Source organism: Peromyscus leucopus, chromosome 6, assembly GCF_004664715.2.
Source record: "Peromyscus leucopus breed LL Stock chromosome 6, UCI_PerLeu_2.1, whole genome shotgun sequence".
NCBI lineage: Eukaryota > Metazoa > Chordata > Mammalia > Rodentia > Cricetidae > Peromyscus > Peromyscus leucopus.
The window spans coordinates 35,286,328-35,305,037 of NC_051068.1; the positions used below are offsets into that span (position 1 = coordinate 35,286,328).

The window sequence follows — 18,710 nt, forward strand, 5'->3', positions numbered from 1 at the left end:
CCCCTGAAGAAGGCACAGAGAAGAGGGGCAGGGCCTAAGTCACCGAGGCAGTATTTACTCTCTGTTGCTAAGAGTCAGCCTCAATTTGTATATGGCCAGGTTGTTCTGTGGACAGTCAGTTCACAGACATAGCTACAAGATGCAACATAATTGTTCAGGGAAGTTAAAAAACCAACTTGATGGAAAATTAGTCAATCAGTGGCTGATGTTGTTAGCATGAAATATAAAGTGATTTGGCTGGTAGCTGTCATCTTTACTGGGCTAACCTAGGGCCACAGTGTAAACGATTAAAACCTTCACATATCTGACCTGCTACTACTGTTCAGGGCTTCTGCCTCCTCTCTCTTACAGGTTCAGTTGACTGTGGGTCAATCCTTTTTTGAGCTTTTCTTCCTAAACATCTAGCATATGAGGTGACAGCAGATACTACAAGCACTACAGAGCACTATAACAAAAACATAAAATAAGAATGCTGGAAATAATTACTACTTGGCTTTCATACATGTTTAAGGATTTTCTCTATGGAGCATGAGTTTAGAAAGCTCATTTTCTTTTAACAGCTCCATGTCAATTTGGCATGCAATAATTCCTTGTAGGAAGGTAGTGAGTTCTAACTGGGCATTTCCCCAGGATAGTTATCATTGTCATCATCATTAAAAACAGAGAAAAGCAATGTGGACTAAAACTCTCCCACCAAGTCATTTCAAACAACAGGTGTAAGAGACTCTTTCAGGCAGTGTGGACCACATGGTCCGTCCCCTGGCTGGGAGTCATCTGGGAAAGATCCGTGTCACATGCCGATCCTTCTGTTTTGTTACACAGAAGGACCAAATGCAATCAAGACACCCACTGTGCCTACTGGACTGAGACTATGTAGTTGGCTGCTGTGGCGAGGTTTAAAGTAAGCATGTAGTTCTGTTTCCCCAGGTGTAGACTGCCTGCTTCTTGGTGGTATGGAGGACACATCTGACACTGGGCCTCACTGTTTAGTCATGTGACACATGGAGGACTCAAAACTACATGAAGTAAGTGAAAGGGATAAACATTGCTTCCATCAGAGAAATACTGGCTTACAGGCTTACTGACACACATCCATCCTCTCTCAGAGCTTTTCACCTCACTGAAGAGCTTGTCTCTAGGATGGTGGATACACATAGATCATTTGAGAATTCATTTGCAACTATTTCTGTCTTGAAACATTTGTACATTTATTTTTTAAAAAGTGAAAGATCACAGTTTAAAAAATACATTAGAAGTATCTCAGCAAGTTTTTTTTTTCCTTCAATGAATTAAATAAAAGGGGGAATGTTCCCTATTTGCTGATAAACTGAAAAAAGACTGCTTTGTTATAAACATGGACCTTCAAATTTTTGAATAAAACAAGCAGGGTGGTGGTGGCACATGCCTTTAATCCCAGCACTCGGGAGGCAGAGCCAGGCGGATCTCTGTGAGTTCGAAGCCAGCCTGGTCTACAGAGCTAGATCCAGGAAAGGCACAAAGCTACACAGAGAAACCCTGTCTCGAAAAACCAAAAAAAACAAACCAAAACAAACCAAAAAAAAATGAATAAAACATAAAGATTACAATGTTTTCCTTGTAGAACAGGACTAAAGGTCTAACATGATCAGCTCCTGATGAGGCCAGCCAGCATCTATGGGGGCTCAGATCACAGGGGCTGGCCTAAGAGAGGTTCAGAAGCAGGCCTTAGAGTGTCAGTGCGGGGATGTCACCCCTATGCTCTAGATGCTCAAATGTCAGCACACTGCTGTTAAGTACTCAGCCACAGTCGCTAGTTAGTGGCAGAAATGGTGTTTGGTTCATATCTGACTTTGGAGCCCTTACTTGTAACCAGCCTGTTTTGTCTCACAGCCGCTTGGCAGGAGCCACAGATTGCCTTTAGAAGCATTCACTTTTCTTAAAATGAACCACTCTTCTACGGCTTGTGTTTATACTGCGTGGTAATTTACAGATCTAATTTAATTTGGGGCCAGTGTGTGTGTGCCTCTGTGTACACTAATAGGCTTATGGAGAAGTAGATGCTGCCTTTGTGAGTCCAAGATTGGGCTCACTTAATAAGCAGGACTGAAGAGGAGAAAACACACTTCCTTCTAGCATGCCCTTGAGCTTCAGAGGCAACAGATAAATGGAGAGCCTCTGAAAATATTATTGAAATACCATTTTATTTGCTTTCTACCTGGGTACAAAGGAGAGAAAAATCCATCCAAAGGCTGATGCCTTACCAGGTGCATGGCTGAGCTCCGAGGCGGATGTGGCTCGATGAGCAACTGAGATGGCGTCTGTCCAAAATTCTGTATCTGTGCTTCCATGGCCTGCAGGGCAAGGAGGGTGACTGTCATAATCAATATGTGTCAAAAGGGAGGTCAACACACTCCTGACAATGCAAGTGGAGCTCAAGTCAGCCATGAAAGGAGTCTCGAAAGTTCCATGAGTGCTCTTTTCTCATGGTGCGGACTCCTCCAAGGGTTAGTATTTTGTGGACAAGCTTCACTTCTTCTAATCATGCTTCAGTTACGCACAGCACTGTTCTCATCACCAGAAGCTGGAGTTAAATGTGGAAATGCTAATCTGTGCATCCATGCATGCAGTTAAAGACCAAAAACCACCTTTAACACTAGATACAACACAGGTACCTTAATAAAGTCCTTGGTAAGGAGGAATGTATGGGGGTCTCTAATGAAATAAGCTTCTGGAATCTTCACAGGAAAAGAGAATGAGACATAATGTCTACCACCAACATGAAATAAAATTCAGAAAATTATGCATTCCAGTCAACACAGAGGGCAACCCGAGGTCAGAACACTAAGGCTTTGGTGTTGTGATCAAATAAAGCAAAGATTTCAATAAAAAAAAAAATACATCTCAGCTTGCTATGGCGCTAAGTTATGAATTAATTTCTCTCAGCTTCCTCCACGTAAACTTTAGAGAAAAGTCACTAAAAAGGACAGAATTCTTTGGGTATTTTGAGCTATTTGCAGTATTTTATTAAAGGCTATATAGATATGAATATTAAAAGTATATGGCTCCCATTGAATAAAACTAATTTCCACCTCAAACTGTCTGGATCACACAATATAATACTGCATGCATGTGCATGTCCATGTGTCTGTATTTGTGCAACTGTGTGTTTAGAGACTTAAGTATTTCTCCCATACATAAATTTTATAGGTAAAGTATTTCACCATACTAAATTAGACTAATAAGATTTTTCCTGAGATATTGTAAATGTGTAATTTAAGTCAACAAGGAAAAGCACAATATTTACTATGATCATTATTCGGTTACCACGCTAGTTTCCCGCTACAATCATGTGCAATTTGGTGCACATAAAAGTGAAATACGAAGCCCACGGCTGAGCGCTGGAAGGATGCAGGTAAGCTGGTATATGGCTCTTGACACAACACTGCCACTAATCGTATCACGATCTACCATTCTCATTTATAAAGTACTTAAATTTAACCAGCTCTCCTTCTACACTGCATTTTAAGAAAATGTTTATCAGGAAAAACGTGAACTTTCAAATTTATTAGCAATATTAAACATGAATGGATCATTATCCACCATATTTTAACAACTGCATAAAAGGGGCTTTGGTTCATTTATTTGCAGTGACAATGGGATGAATTATTAAATCTCCTTAAGTGCTGTCCAGTTTTAATGTAACATTTATTTTCATGATGTCCATTCAAATGCAAAGTGTGACTATTCAGCTAAATTGTATTCATGTAGGTACCACCACACTGTGTCTCCCCATTGCAAGATTTATGGTTTAAAAGGGAAAAGAGACCATTTCTAGTTGGCTTCACATTATTACAATAACTCTTGAGAATTATTTCCGGAGTAAAGCAGTAATTTTACTGTTAAAGCTGTCCTGGCCAGCAAATGTCCAATATCAACTAAAGTCTTTCTAGCAATAGACACTGTGGTCTGCACTTTTACTCCTCCAAGAAAAAGGACCTCATAGGGGTGAGAAGATGGAGCTAACATGAAACACTTCTGACCTTTAGTCACTGCCCCGTCATATTTAGGGAGCCCCTAAACACTCACTGAATGAAGAGTCAGCCAGCATCTCCCACTTACTTTTACTTTGTTTCACAAACAGAAGTATTAAAATTATACCAGAAAATGATAGGATATTGGTGTAATTTCCAGAAATTTCTTCTTCGGCACTCTTTGGTGATTCCTTTGGACTGAGGCAGAGCGTTCCAATTCCAAATTTCTCTTTTGGGAATGTGCTTTCTTCCTTGTATCAAATGGTTTTGCGCACCAAGGGACTGTATTTTAGAATTTATTAGGTATCCTGTGTTCCTGCCTTCCAAGTAGTCTTTCCCTTCTGAATTAGAAAATCTCAGTTCTTACTGACATCAGAAAAGCATGGTTTCACCTCTGGCCATTCCTAGACATTGGCCAGTGGAGCCTGCTGCCTCTTTTTACCCCTCTACACCTGTTCTCCCCATCCCCGTTAAGGGAGGCACTGGTATCTCCTGTTCAGCAGATACTGGGATAGGTGACCAGCCTGCTGTGATGTAGGGCCCAGCATACAGCTTAGAATCTGATTAAGTCACTGTCCTGAGAGATCCTCCTCATGCAAGAGGAAGTCCTCTACTGATGCTGTTCTTGGGCTGGGACTCTACACGTCATCACCTGCTTCCCCCATAATCCCAAAGTACAGTTCCTCCCTCTGTTGTGGAATTGAACATTTGACTATGTGTCTGTCTGTTTGCTCAGTCTGACTCTCTGCAGGTGAGGACAGTGGCTCAGTCCTCCGATAGTTGCTGACTACAAAAGTGAGGCACGAGTGAGGCATCTGGGCCAAGCTGGAAGTTGGTCCAGAAAATGAAAAGCACATGAACACCGGGGTAGAGGAAACACAAGAGCCCATTACTTACAACAGTTCAGTGCCACTACAAGCAATTAGGTTGACAAACATCTGAATGCTTAGTCAACATCCACACTGCCCTCAGGAAGTCTGCAGCCCAGGAAGGAAATCAGATATGCACATGAATGCACACAACAGGGAGGACTGTGGTGGAGACAAGCCCAGACTGCATGTTTCACTGGCTTCATCCCTACCGAGCTATTGTAGATGCTGGCATTTGTGAATGCTCTCTTCGTCTAGTCATTCTGAATGCTCAAAAGTATGAATGAGCAAGGTATATGGCATAAGACTGAACTTTGGAAAGGAGTCTGCCAACCCAACTTCCTTTACCAGGAAGTTCCCCAGTATTAAAAGATGTCTGGGAATGAGCCTGCCAACTCAATTTCTTCACTGAGAAGCTATCCACAATCAGAAGAGTCAAGGGATTCTAGTAACAATTCCTGTAGGAAACACAGTCCACACAGGTAACAGGTGCAGCACTTGAGATTTCTCAAAAACAAATGTGGTTGCCAAGCTTTTGGTGTTCTACCAATTTCAAAGAACACAGGGTGTGAGCCACTCCAGGTGCAGGCCCCACATGAGGACCTTCAACCACCAGGCTCCACCCACAGAACAGACCCAGCCACTCCAGACACAAGTGGCCAAGCTCCACCCTACAGAATAAAAAGCCCAAAGCTCAGGACTTGAAAACCCACCATTCTCTGAGCTCAAAATCCCACCAATCCCTACACTGGAAATCTCTACCTTGGAAAACTCTGTACCCCAAAAACCCTACATAAGCCTGCCTCTCTCAGTTCTTTGCTGCTTCTCCCTGAGCAGAGGTAGCCACTCTCTTGTGTCTTTCCTGATAAATCTCTTGTGTGAGCTTTGTTGTGTGGTGTGACTTTGTTGCATTACTTGGCTCCTGACAGGATACCTTTCCCCTCAGAGCTGCAACACTTGCATTGGGGTTATCTTTCCCCTCAGAGCTGCAACACTTAGACAGGGTCCTTGGTGGACAATGCTTTGGCTGGTGACATGAAAACATGGGTTGGCTTATTCTTAGAAAGCTGCACCGCTTATTATGTTTGTGATCTCTAAAATGGAATCATGGGCTTTTAAATTACATTAACTATTATGAATGTACAGATATGTGTGGGCCACATTTGCAGTGACACACATGTGAAGATCAGAGGATAACCTGAGACAGTCAGTTCTCTTTTCACTTTGTGGAACCTGGGTGTCAGGCTCAGTGGCTAGCACCTTTACCTGCTGAGCCATCTTGGTGGCCCAGATTTTGGAGTTTTCAGCACACTTCTACAAATTTGTATTTAAGGTTCAAGCAAGACAAAGACAAAGTAGACACACAGTTCTTCTCTTTATCAAGACAGAAGACTTAGGGATGGAGTTGGAAGATTCCTTATCTTGATCTTTGTGATGGTTACAGAAATATGAACATGCATATGGGCAACTTTTTATCTCTCCTTAGTCAACTGCCATAATCCACACCCCAACAAGTTAACTACTTCCCATGCTTATCAATCTTTTCTGGAATTTCTAGAAAACAAACCATAAGGTAAACATTTTACTTGTGTGCCCTTTGTGGATCAACATAATGTCTGTGATATCCATTTTTGTACCCATTGCTATTCATTTTTTATGTTGAGCAGTGTCCCATTATCAGTTTAGCACAACTTAGAAATTTCCCTCTTAGTGGATATCGGGGCTGTTAGTAGCTTCAGGTTTTAGAAAACAGTTCTAGCTATTTAGAAATAGCTCAGGAAAATGTTACACATTTTTGATGGAGGTAGGCAGGTACCATTGGAGGAAGATGTCAATATGGAGGTAGGCAGTACTACCATGGGATGTTCATTCTGAATTGGGGAAGCTGCCATGGGTAGAACGCCCAGTTGTTCTCCAAATTGTGGTGTTGACTTGTGTACTAAGATTTGTGAACCTAGAATGTAATGGCCATTGCTATAAATGAAGAAACGGTTTGGATTTGTGTGGTCTCTAGGGTATTCATGGACTGTAACTACTACATGCCAGAGCTCACTATCTCACCAATTGATTTCTGAAGGAAGACCACTTTAGTTTTCTATTATGAACTGTTCAGATAGAAATAAAAGTTCAAGTTGGTGTTTTTAAAACCTGACAATTGTTCTATAGTGATTCTGAACTAATTTTTTTGTTACTCTGCAGAATTTTCACTGGTCAGTCATTAAATGCTTAGCATTTGTCTCTCAAGGGTCTGTCATGAAGCAGGTGTGTTCAACACCTCAAGGAGATTCGAGCATTTAGGATTTTGCAAGGACAGGCAGGCAAAGACACAGAAATGTGCTGCGTGTTATATACAAAGTTGAAGAAATAAGATGGCGGCAGGTGACTTTTGCATTTCATACACAGATGACCTCGGTCTTATCTGCTTAGCTGTAATATAAAGCTCCTAGTAGGGAAAGGACCCAGGAGGGTCACTTTCTCTGTTATCTTCACTGTCCTCTGTCTTGTTAGGCTCTTATAGTAAAACACTCTGGTGCCCACCAATCAAATTACAGTTAGTCACATCTGAAATCAGGCCTTCTCACTGACTTTCATAGGCTCTCTCTAGATTTGTCTTCCTCATCAGTCAAGGCTGATACACAATGGTACCCATTTGGAGGCAGATGGAGCCAGAACTCCCTCAGCTCCCAAGGAGAAGCACCTTTTGCAATTCATGAGTGAACAAGATGCCCTACACACATGCACAGAGGACCCTTGTGTGGCACCTATAGTGCAGCACACTGCCCTCCCCTGACCTGCTGGTCACCTTGCTTAACTGTTTTCTGTCCTCTCTGCCTCCCCTTCTGTGGTAGTCTGAATGTAATTGGCCCCCATAATCTCATGGGGAGTAGCACTATTAGGAGGCGTGGCCTTGCTAAAGTAGATGTGGCCTTCTTAGAGGAAGTGTATCATTGTGGAGGTGGGCTTTGAGGTCTCCTATGCTCAAGATACCACCGGTGTCACAGACCATTTCCTGTTGCCTTCTGATCAAGATGTGGCCTCCACCATGTCTGCCTCCATGCCATCAAACTCCCAGCCTCCATTCTCCCTACCATGATGACAATGGACTAAACCTCTAAAACTGTGGCTACCTCAATTAAATGTTTCTCTTTATAAGAGTTTCTGTGATCATGGTGTCTCATCACAGCAATAGACACCTTAACTAAGACACCTTTTAACAAAGTTCCTCCTCTGTGAACAATCAGGCACTAAATCCTCAGAAAGATACACAAGTAGGTTGGTTATATGTGCCTGTGTGTTACACATGTGCCTGTCCCGAGGAAAGACTTCATAAACAAGGTGAAAGTCAAAATCCAGGACACTTGTAGCAGACCCTTGCTGTGCAATATATAAAAACAACTTAACTCTGTCCTGCCCACAATGTAGGTATATTTAACCTGGATGCATTGTTTCTTCCATAGAATCTTTAAAACTAGTTTTTCCTTCCTCCCTCATTCTCTGCCCTCCTACCTCCTTCTCCTTCTAACTGCTGTCAACCTGGTTGACATGAAAAAAGCTCCTATCAAAAAGCTGCTATCTTCATCAAATCAAGTGGTCCTGCTAGCAGATATCAACCAGGATCTCTGATGTGAATTGTTGACATTCCCTAACTGAAGGATAGGGGTGGGGAAGGTCAACGGATCAACACCTGAGTATCCAGCCCCTCCCCCAACCATTTATATGCAACTCTACCCTAATTGCATATGACCTGCTGGAGGCATGTGTTACCTTGAGTGCAAGAGTGTACAGCCTGGGAGAAGGTTAATTGAGAGGGGCTCCATCTATGTGGCCAAGGGGGACCTATCATCTATGTAGACAAAGATTTTGCAATGTGGCTGCTTTAGGGTCACCAACTATTCGGTTTTCAAAAAAAAAATCAAGAAAAAAAAAAAGAAAGAAAAGAAAAATGGTTGTTTGAGAACAGAGAAAAAAAATTGACCATTTTACCTCGGCTTGTGCTTATCTCATTGTTAGAGTGATTTTAACACTTAAGAGCTGTTGTTTCCATAACCCCCCAAATACATAAATTTGACATGGCAAATATAATAAATGTATCATCTTTCTGTTCTACCTGTAATTCTGCCTAATCACAAAAAAAAAAAAATGAGAAAACAATGCAACTTTGAGAATGAGCAAAAGAAAGGTGACTTAGTGGTAGAATATATTTTAACTGATAAGCTTTTTTTTTTTAAAAAAAAAAAAAACTGATAAGCTTTGCTTTTGGTTTATTGTTGTGATAAAACAAGATCATATAAAGCATTACTTTTTAATGCTGGAAAACCAAGAACAAAGTAAATCAAGAAAATAATATATGTACTCCATCATTTCTTGCTTTTAAACATTAAACTATATAAAAAATTAAAGTGCTGTTTTATAGTCAACTATTTCAAGTTCTTCAGAGAAACCACAAGTAGAAATACAAATGTTTTTATGATTGATTTAATAATCACCTACATTAGGACTAAGAAAAATCTATTCTGGCAAAATTATTGAATATGTAAGCAAATATTTGCTAACTCCAGTTAAAAGAAAAGAACTGATCTGCCTTGGCTTGGAAGGCTCTTTTAGCCCAGGCTCGCAGAAGCAGCTCGCGTTTATTGTTACCTGCCTTGGTTTTTGGTTCAAGTCTCTGAGGGTGAACAGAGGACTTACTTTTTACGGTTCCATCTCCTTGGAATGGTCAATCATAATGATGTTACATAAGCGATTTAACAGATACCTATCCTGACAGAAAATCTCCCATCCAGAATATTTTCTCTTTTATAATTAATCCAGTTCTACTGATGGCAAATTCTCTCAGATTTTGTACTTGAAGTGGCCATGTGCTCAAATCTAAGGAACAAAGCATGGGTTTTTAACGCAGCTGGTAGTGGCTGACCTGCCTTGGATGTCTCCAATCACTTGCTTAGCTGTAAGCAACATTCAAGGGGGATGGATGCTGTGCTGGACACCAGTCTTCTTCGGCTCCGATCCATGGACCTCCACAAACCTCCTCACTATGCTCCTTGCTCTTGGCCCTTCCCCCTGGGTTCAGGAGAGCCTAGCATAGCACAGGATACAGGAGGCTGAGGGATTTTCTGTGTGGCTCTCCTTGCCAGGTCTTGTTTTAGCCGTGGCCAGGCTGGACTCTTGCCTCAGATCACAGTTTATGCAGGACAACATATCTCTTGCTATCTCTCTTCCAGCACTTTCCCCTCTTACCTGGGGCCTGAGTGTGTTAGCCTTCAAGTGTTTTGCTTTCTCTTCCTGAACTTCTGTATCTTGCCTACACCTCTTTAACAAGGACCAATATTAAACTCTATTACCTCTTAAGGCAATTTTAGATGCACATAAAACATGGTTTATTATTTTAGCCATTTTACATATAGTTGTTTAGTACATATAATACATTGCTATGCAAGTTATCACCATCGCTCCTTAGGTCTTGTAAAACAAAATGTCTGGATACACTAAACAAAAGTCTACCCTCCCCTCTCCTTTAATCCCTGGTAACCACCATTCTGCTCCCTCCTCTGTGATAGTGGCTGATGCAGACTTCTAAGTGGAGTATTTCTATTTATATGTGGGGGTGAGGGGTGGGTGTGGGGTGTCTGTTGCTTTTTTTTATTTTGTTTTGCTTTGTGACCAAATTGTTTTACTTAGTACAATGTCCCCAAGGTTCATCCATGTGGCAGCATGTGGCAGAGGTTTTCTTTTAAAGGAAGCCTTCAGTGTCCCTTTGATAGGTCACGTGCTGAGATCCCCAGAGGTTAGTGCAAAGATGTGACCAGTGAGTGAGACAGGTGCTGCTTATCTTTGCTACATGTCAGGGCGGGACAGACTGGAGTACAACTGTTCTCCATCAAGAGCCATTTTACTGAGGAAGACCTTATAGAGGGCCCTGCTACGAGCTCCCTGGAGGGGGCGGGTGTGTGTGTGTGTGTGTGTGTGTGTGTGTGTGTGTCTGCAGTCAGCACTCACTGTGTCCAGAGGGAGATGATGTCTTAAGGCTGATGTCTCATCCTCTTTGGGGTTCTTTGCTCACGTCAGCACTCTTCTTTCATGAACAGAGGGCTGAACTCCCAAGGGTACAACCCAGAGCATCCAGGGCAATACCCCATCAAACCTGTCCTGGCTGAAGAGCTATCTGTGAAATGCCTTCTTCACAGATAGGGAGAAGGAGAGGAAGAAGCTGTGGGCGGGTGGGTACTGAAAGTAGTGAGGGGGGCAGGTATGCAGGTGGTGGCCTTGTTAGGTGGGGTGTCTAATTACAGAAGGGAGTTACCAAAAAAGAGAAGAAGCTCAAGGTTTGACTTGGTGTGTAGAACACAGGGACACAAATTCACCAGGTGGGGACATCAATAGTCCAAAATGAAGCATGTTATCAAGCCCAACTCATATTCAAAATATCACAGTATTAATTCAACAGAATAAAATGACCTCTGGTTTTGACATAAATGGGAAACAATAATTTACAAAGGCTGCATTGAGATGTCAAACAACTTTAAATTAGGCCATTATCAGTGTGTCTGAAACTTTACCTGAATTCTGACTATCTAACTGAAATGACCGAGTGATAGCCATTCCCACAAACTGAAGCAGATGACGGTGTAATGTGCCTAAGCTCTATGCTGATAGGAGATGGAAGGTGGCTTCCAGGCATTTATTTTACAAACAGCAGTTGTCATCTTCACTGTGGGGAACTATAAAAGCTTTTGCTGATAATTTCTGAAAACTGACAATGATCATTTCTCAATAGCACATGATGAAAATAACACAAAGAGGAGGAAAAATATCTGATATACATGTTAGGCTGTCTAGCTGCACCTCATGTTTTTGTGAGGGAGACAAGAAACTGACTAGCTAAGGACACCGTAAGATCCAATGAGAAAAGAGAAACCCAAATTACAGATTAGCTAAGTACCAATCAATGTGTGCCATCAATTCCTTTGATACTAACTTCTACATTCAAAGTTTATTAACCAAATCTGCATGTAAGCCCCAGTGCTGCAGATATGAAACACAGGGATTTGGGTTGTGGTATTTTCTTCCTGACACCCAAACTCCAAAGAACACCTTATGACTATGTGTGCTTTGCTAATCAAATCATAGGGGTGCTCTTTGCATTTAATTTGGATTTTGAACTTGTTAAAAATTTCAACGTAGTAAAGGAGAGATTTACTTAAGGCCATTTAGGAGATCATCATCTGCTATCTTTTTGCTCATTCATTGTGATCATTTCTCTGAAAAGCTGTTTAGGAGAAGGGTCCTGATCAGCCAGTATGAAGATAATGAGACCCCATGGCTCTGTGAGCAAATGCCACGTGCTGCAGCCCATTGAGGTAGCTCGTTCATGGCTCACAGATGGAGGACTGAACCCACAAACGCTAAACCTAGAGGATCAAGGCAGCATTCCTTGATACCCCTGGTTATATCAAAGGGAGAAATCAGGGGTGCAGGGAGGGAGGGGCTGATAGACACAGAGGAGGGTGAGTACAGAAGGTAGGGCCATCAGTGCTGAGACTGTCTTTTCATTTACATCATCAGTAAATGAAAAGTGCGTTGATTTTCTTCCCCTTATGAACTTTATGAACTCATCTCTCTGGGAAAGTCAGCAGCAGCTGTTTTGGATACAGACACATCTGTCTTGCTGGTTCTTGACAGCCCGATCATGTTAGTGCTCTGTAGTAGCAAGGAACATTTCAGCAAGAAAATGAAGTGAAATTGAAGTGATGTAGCCTACCTCCTGTGGGCACGCTCTCCTCAGAGCACACCCAGAGAGCAGCTCTGTTAGCCGTGGCAGATCAAAGAGAGATCAAAGCAGAGCCTGCCTAAGTAAAGACAGCTAGATGGAAAAATAGCACATTTTTTGGTGATTGCTGGTAATATCAAAATGTATCGAATATTTTAAAATGCAAAATTGATGACTATATCTGTAACTATATAAACACTGCATGACCCTATGTTCCAGGTACCAGCTTATGTGTCTACCTCTCCCTGTCACAGGGCGAGTCATTTAAATCATTTTTCTTTTCGGTGAGGTTGGTAATAGGTATGATGACAAGTCTTAGGTCAGCTCAGAACTTAGCACTCTGTCATTTGTTTGACGTGGGCTGACAGCTTCTGCAGGATACTGACTTCACGTTTTCTCTTGCTGCACAGGTGCACCTTCAACACCAGTGCCATACTTAGGTTAGCTTCTTGACAACTAAAGACCTTGAGCAAATGGAGAGATCCGCAGCAGTCAAGAGCACTGGCTGCTCTTGCAGAGAACCTGGGGTTTTTTCTCAGCACTCACATGGAGGCTCACAGTGGCCTGTAACTCCAATTCTAGGGGAATCTTATGTCCTCTGCAGGCCTCCATGGGCACTGCATGCATGTGCTGCATATATAAACTTACGCAAACATATAAATTCAAATAAATTTTTAACAAAACTAAACTATTGACATTGAAAGAAAAATTATAGCTATAAATAATAATTGAGGACAGAAATATTAACTTAAAACAGACACAGAGTGTTAGTCTTTTTGTTCTTAATAGCCATAGGACAGGAAGAAAGACACAGTGGATGTTGCTAGGATATCTTTCTGGGCATGGGATGTATGTTTGAAACAGTGGTAGATCCAGGGCTTGAGGAGCAGATGCAATGAGATGAGACTGGGTGACCTCCAGTATGCTATTCTCTATTCTCTCTACATGTATGGGAAAGCAGAAGCGTCTCAAGTAGTTCTAACACATCTAATGTAGAACAAACCTCCAAGTCCACCTTCTTGGGCTGCTGAAAAGGCTCAGTGGATAAAGGCACCTGCCACTAAGCCTAAAAGCCCGAGTTCAGTCCCTGGAACTCCTATGTTGGAAGGAGAACTGACATTCTTAAGTTGTTCCAGGACCTCCACACACACAGTGTGATACCCAAGCACAGACATATAAATACTACACACACACACACACACACACACACACACACACACACACAAACACACACACACACACACACACCAAACACACACCCCACACCCAAAATATGTTTAGAAAACTAAATCTCTAACATCAAGTCCCCCATGGGCCCTGCCTGAATGCTCTCCTGAGTCATGTTAGGGAAGCTTAAGTTTCTAGCCAGAAGTTCTAACAAGCTCCCAGAGGCTGGAATTCTGCTGGGCTCTGGATCACACTTGAGGAGCAGGGAGGAAGGAAACCACAGCACCCAGAGACTACTAACCCAGAACCCTGTTTCTGATGCAGGTCATTTGGTAGGTACGAATATGAAGAAAATGGTGGTTTTTATTAACATGGGAAAAGGAGAAGAAAGAATATTCATTCATTATCATGCTTCAAAACCACTGCCCAAATAGTTGAGCCATCATGAGGAAAAAAAAACCCAGAAGATAATGATGTAAGACAAGACTTAAGACAGTTTAAATAAATCTCTACTCTCCAGCAGACCTAGTGTTTACATATTAAGGAGCTTTGTACCAGAACTGCGCTGTCATGTTTCTGCCCAGAAGCTGTCAAGATAAAGTTTACTATCAATTACTGCTTTACAAGTATAAAATAAGTTAAGCTGTCATCATTTTCTCTGCCAGAGATCCTAAACTGTCAAAGAATGCCAATTTTTAATCTGACATAGAGAAGAAAATTATCTGTTATTCTGACCTCTAATTTCTTGACATTTTAATGCCATAATTGCTGTGGTTAGTGCTGGTTCATGACTTCACCTGTCAGGGAGGAATGAGTCAATAACCTTAAGCTATTTCTCAAATTTTAGTACTAACTTCAAAGCTCAAAATTCCAGGCAGATCATAGAATTTTTGAACAAAGGAGACACGTTAGTCTTTTATGGTGATGCTTAGTATTTAAAAAAAAAAAATATCTTAGGCAAATTGGCATTATGAAACAAACAACAAAAACTAGCTTTTCTGTGGTTTTATATATTAATGACCATTGTGCTAAAAAGATACCAAGATAATCATTATAATAAAATGAGTGGAGACATCGTGAATGGGATAACTTTGAGCTCTGTTTTTCTTAGGAGTCTGTGTTCAACCTTTCAGACTGAAAGCATCTCTCTCAAGCCAGGGTCTCGTTGTGCAGGTCTACAGAGTTCCAACTGGGATGCTTTGAAACCAGGTACTGCATACACCTCCCCAGGAGTCTTTCTGCTGTGGGGTGATCCTTTTGTATGCTGTGAATATATATTACTCTCATTGGTTAAAAATAAAGCTGTTTGGCCTATAGCAAGACAGGATAAAGTTAGGCGGGACAGTCAAACTGAGGACTGGGATGAAGAAAGGTAGAGCCTAGAGAGATGAGAGCCAGTCGCTCAAGAAGCAAGATGCTGGAGGACAGGTAAAGCCACGAGCCACGTGGCAATACATCAATGAATAGAAATGGGTTAATTTAAATGTAAGAGCTAGTTAGTAATAAGCTTGAGCTATTGGACAAGCATTTTATATTCATATATAAGCCTCTGCATGTTTATTTGGAACTAGGTGATCAGGATAGGAAAACTCAGCCTCTGTTTACATCTTTCATGGTGATAATGTGCGGGGGGTGGGGGGTGGTGGTGGTGGTGGAATAAATGACTATCAAATCTTAGCTGCACTACCTGTGTCTCATGACTGTGGAGGCTGAGTCTCCCTAAATGAGGTACCGTGTTATTTCTTCCTTTAGAGAACAAGTAAAGTAGTGAGTGAGGTTCCACACTCTGGCATCTTCAGCTAGCTTGTTCTTGAATGGTTCTTGGCTTTTGGGGAGCACTCTTCTTCGAGATCTTAAATGGTAGTACAGGACTTTTTGTGGGAACATGTCTCATTCTCACTTATTCATTGACATTAATGGGAATGTATGAGAGGGAACGATGGTGAGGAATAGGAGAGAAAAAAGTTAATGCATATTCCTTTTTAAAAGCCCCCAGTCTGTTGTTTGCACCACACTATGGTCTCTTGTTGCCCTCAGGGAGACGAAACAGCTTCCTCAGCACTTGAGTTGATAGAGATCTTTAAAGCCAGTACAAACACCTCTGCTGACTTGTGTCAGGGCCTGTGCTAGCTGGAAGGAGAGGTGTGCTGCTGGAGTGTGCCTCCTCACAGCTCTAAGAGACGACAACTCAGACACCTGGGCAAGGGTCTGAGGATGAGAAGATGCACATTCTAGTTTGACTCTGAGGATGGCAGAGCTTTAGCATCCAGCAAGTGTTTACTCAGAATGGAATGCTCAAAGGAGCCAAGCCCTAAACAAAGACATCCTGCCTAGCCCTAGACAGTTTGCATTAATTGGGGTAATAAGAATCCATAATGTAACAGATTCTGTTCAGAGCATCTACATAATAAGCAAACATGAGGCTGGGCCCGTTTTCATTCAGCAAATCAGTGAAGAGCCCCCATTCTGTGCTACAGCTCCTACAGTGTGCTAAGTAAGGCTTGTGAACAACTAATTGGCTTTGCCGCTGTCCAGAATAATGGTGTGATGGCTGAAGAAGCAGACACCTTCAGTGAGGTTCAAATATGCACTTGAATCATGGAAGGAATGTCTCAATTCTAATTCTGGTGTCTTTTCCCTGACCTATGTGTCTCTTTTTCAACTGACATTTAAATTAAAAAAAAAAAAAAAAAAAAAAAAAACCCTGCTATTTTCCTATCACAATCTGAACGATACCCTGTGATTTTCCTCATATTCAGTATATTCAAATTTGTATTTTGTCCAACATAATCGGCCTGTAATTTCTCTTTAAATACAGAACTTTGTTGTAGAGAGGAAAAGGCACAATAAAATACCCAGGACCAAAGATGTCCATGAAGTTTATAAATCAAGTCCAGTTTGGACTTGGGCTTGGACTGTAAGGAGGAACTATCCACTTTTCCCTTTTCTGATTAGAAAAGTGTTCACTGTGGCTGGGTGAGACAGTGAACAAGCTTGACTCCAGCACTCTGGAGGCAGAGACAGGTGAACTCTGAGTTCGAGGCCAGAATGGTCTACATAGTGAGACCTTGTCTCCGGGGGAGGGAAAGAAAAAATGTAGGTTGAAAAAGATGAATTTTGTTTGTAAAACAATTATAAAATGAGCCTGTATTAGGCAAAGGGGTATAGTTATAAGCATTACTTCCCACCAGATAAGATGATTAGAATTTATATACAACTGAGGGCCCTAAATTCAGGACGTGTAGTGGTCTCTGGGGGATATTTCTCACTTCACCAAACAATCTCACAATACCTGGCTTCTCCCTGGATCACTCCCCTCTGTCTGCTCCTCCTCCCTTGTGCTATCGCTACTGCACAACACTGCCTTTAAGAACAGGCTCGAAATGTGTTCTCCAAGTGCTCTGCCCCAAGGGACCAATGATCGTGTGCTCTCTCTTCCTTTTCTTCTCTGCTTGGATTCATGCAAATGGAGTCTTTATTTTATAGGATATGTAAGAAATGGATACAAGATTTTTAAAGAGAGTTTGATTCCCAAATCTGCACATTTTCTACCTCTGAAATGAAAACTGAAAAAGCATTCCAGTGCCTGGAGATGTAGCCACGATGGCTTGTTTTGCATACAACAGATGGCAGATTTCGGTTAGGATGGAGGGCAGGAATATAGTCTCCTTGCAGCAACACTTACCTAGCAGCTGCTGCATCTTTACTCTGCCCACCTAGCCAAAGTCATTTTATGCATGGGAAGTTATTTAAATGCTATTTAATATGATTGTTTTCACTTAAAAATACTTACAATCCCCAACTGTTAGCTACAGACAGTTCAGGCTGAGAACACATGGAAATAAAGTACAACAATAACATCCATTACATTGGTATATCTCTTTAAATGTTCCTTCTAGAAAGTTGCAAAGTTGCTTTTGTTTTTAAAAACTGATGCTGCTGATTATTTTAGTGAATTACTCATAGTTAAATATTCATCTAAGCCTTACCCATTAATAACACAATTATGCATTTTAATGAAGATCTGGAAGTAAAATTACAGTTCTGCATTAAAAGGTTTGAATTTCAAAAATCCCAACATACTAGTCTCATTGCATGCGTTTGATGTATTTCCTTTTTTTTTTTTTTTCATTTGTCAAAAAACTGAAACGTATGTGTAGTGAAGAGTTAGGCTGAAAGGAGATTTATACAGAGAGAGATGGGAAGTCAGATTTGTGTTTGAGAGATGCCAGACACTTTGGGAGCAGCTCAGGACACCTACCTCCCGGAGCACAGGATCTGTGATGCTGTCCAGGTTCACGGAGCCTTCGTAGGTCAAATAGTGGAAAACGTTCAGAGCACGGACTGCCTCCGGCCCTCTCTGTTTGTAGCCAAATATAAGGTCTATCCACTGATGGAGCTGGCAAGAAACAAATTCACTTTCCAGGGCCTGCAATGAATCAAGGTACAATGAGACTGCAAATTTAGCAAGGCTCCATATCACTTTCTAACTATGAAATAGTCAGTATAAATAAAGACATTATGCTTTATATTCTATTTGATTTGTATATATTAGATCTTCAGTCCCCAGAAGTGGCAAAAGACTACCTTTAATAAGACAGAGAGCTAAATAAATGTCTCTTCACAAAATGCTTGCCATTCTCTTGGCTCCATTATATATCACAACACAAATGTTCATATTAAATACATTTCTTATAAAAACACACACTCAGGCCGGGCGGTGGTGGCGCACGCCTTTAATCCCAGCACTCGGGAGGCAGAGCCAGGTGGATCTCTGTGAGTTCGAGGCCAGCCTGGGCTACCAAGTGAGCTCCAGGAAAGGCGCAAAGCTATGCAGAGAAACCCTGTCTCGAAAAAACTAAAACAAACAAACAAACAAACAAACACACACTCAAA

The 18,710-nt window shown here is 41.6% G+C and overlaps 1 protein-coding gene across 10 annotated transcripts in view; it reads right to left on the reverse strand.

The window, feature by feature from the left end:
* Nbea (neurobeachin) overlaps positions 1 to 18,710 on the reverse strand; it is a 544,486-nt gene that overhangs the window by 21,988 nt on the left and 503,788 nt on the right. For 8 of the 10 annotated variants that reach the window (XM_028882144.2, XM_028882142.2, XM_028882143.2 and 5 more), the window contains 2 exons: positions 18,076 to 18,243; positions 2,241 to 2,330 (listed from right to left, as the gene is read on the reverse strand). In XM_028882144.2, coding sequence (XP_028737977.1) covers positions 2,241 to 2,330; positions 18,076 to 18,243 — 258 coding nt within the window. Of the gene's footprint in view, positions 1 to 2,240; positions 2,331 to 2,651; positions 2,715 to 18,075; positions 18,244 to 18,710 lie in introns of all 10 variants that reach the window. The other 2 variants (XM_037206608.1, XM_037206607.1) reach the window with 1 other exon arrangement.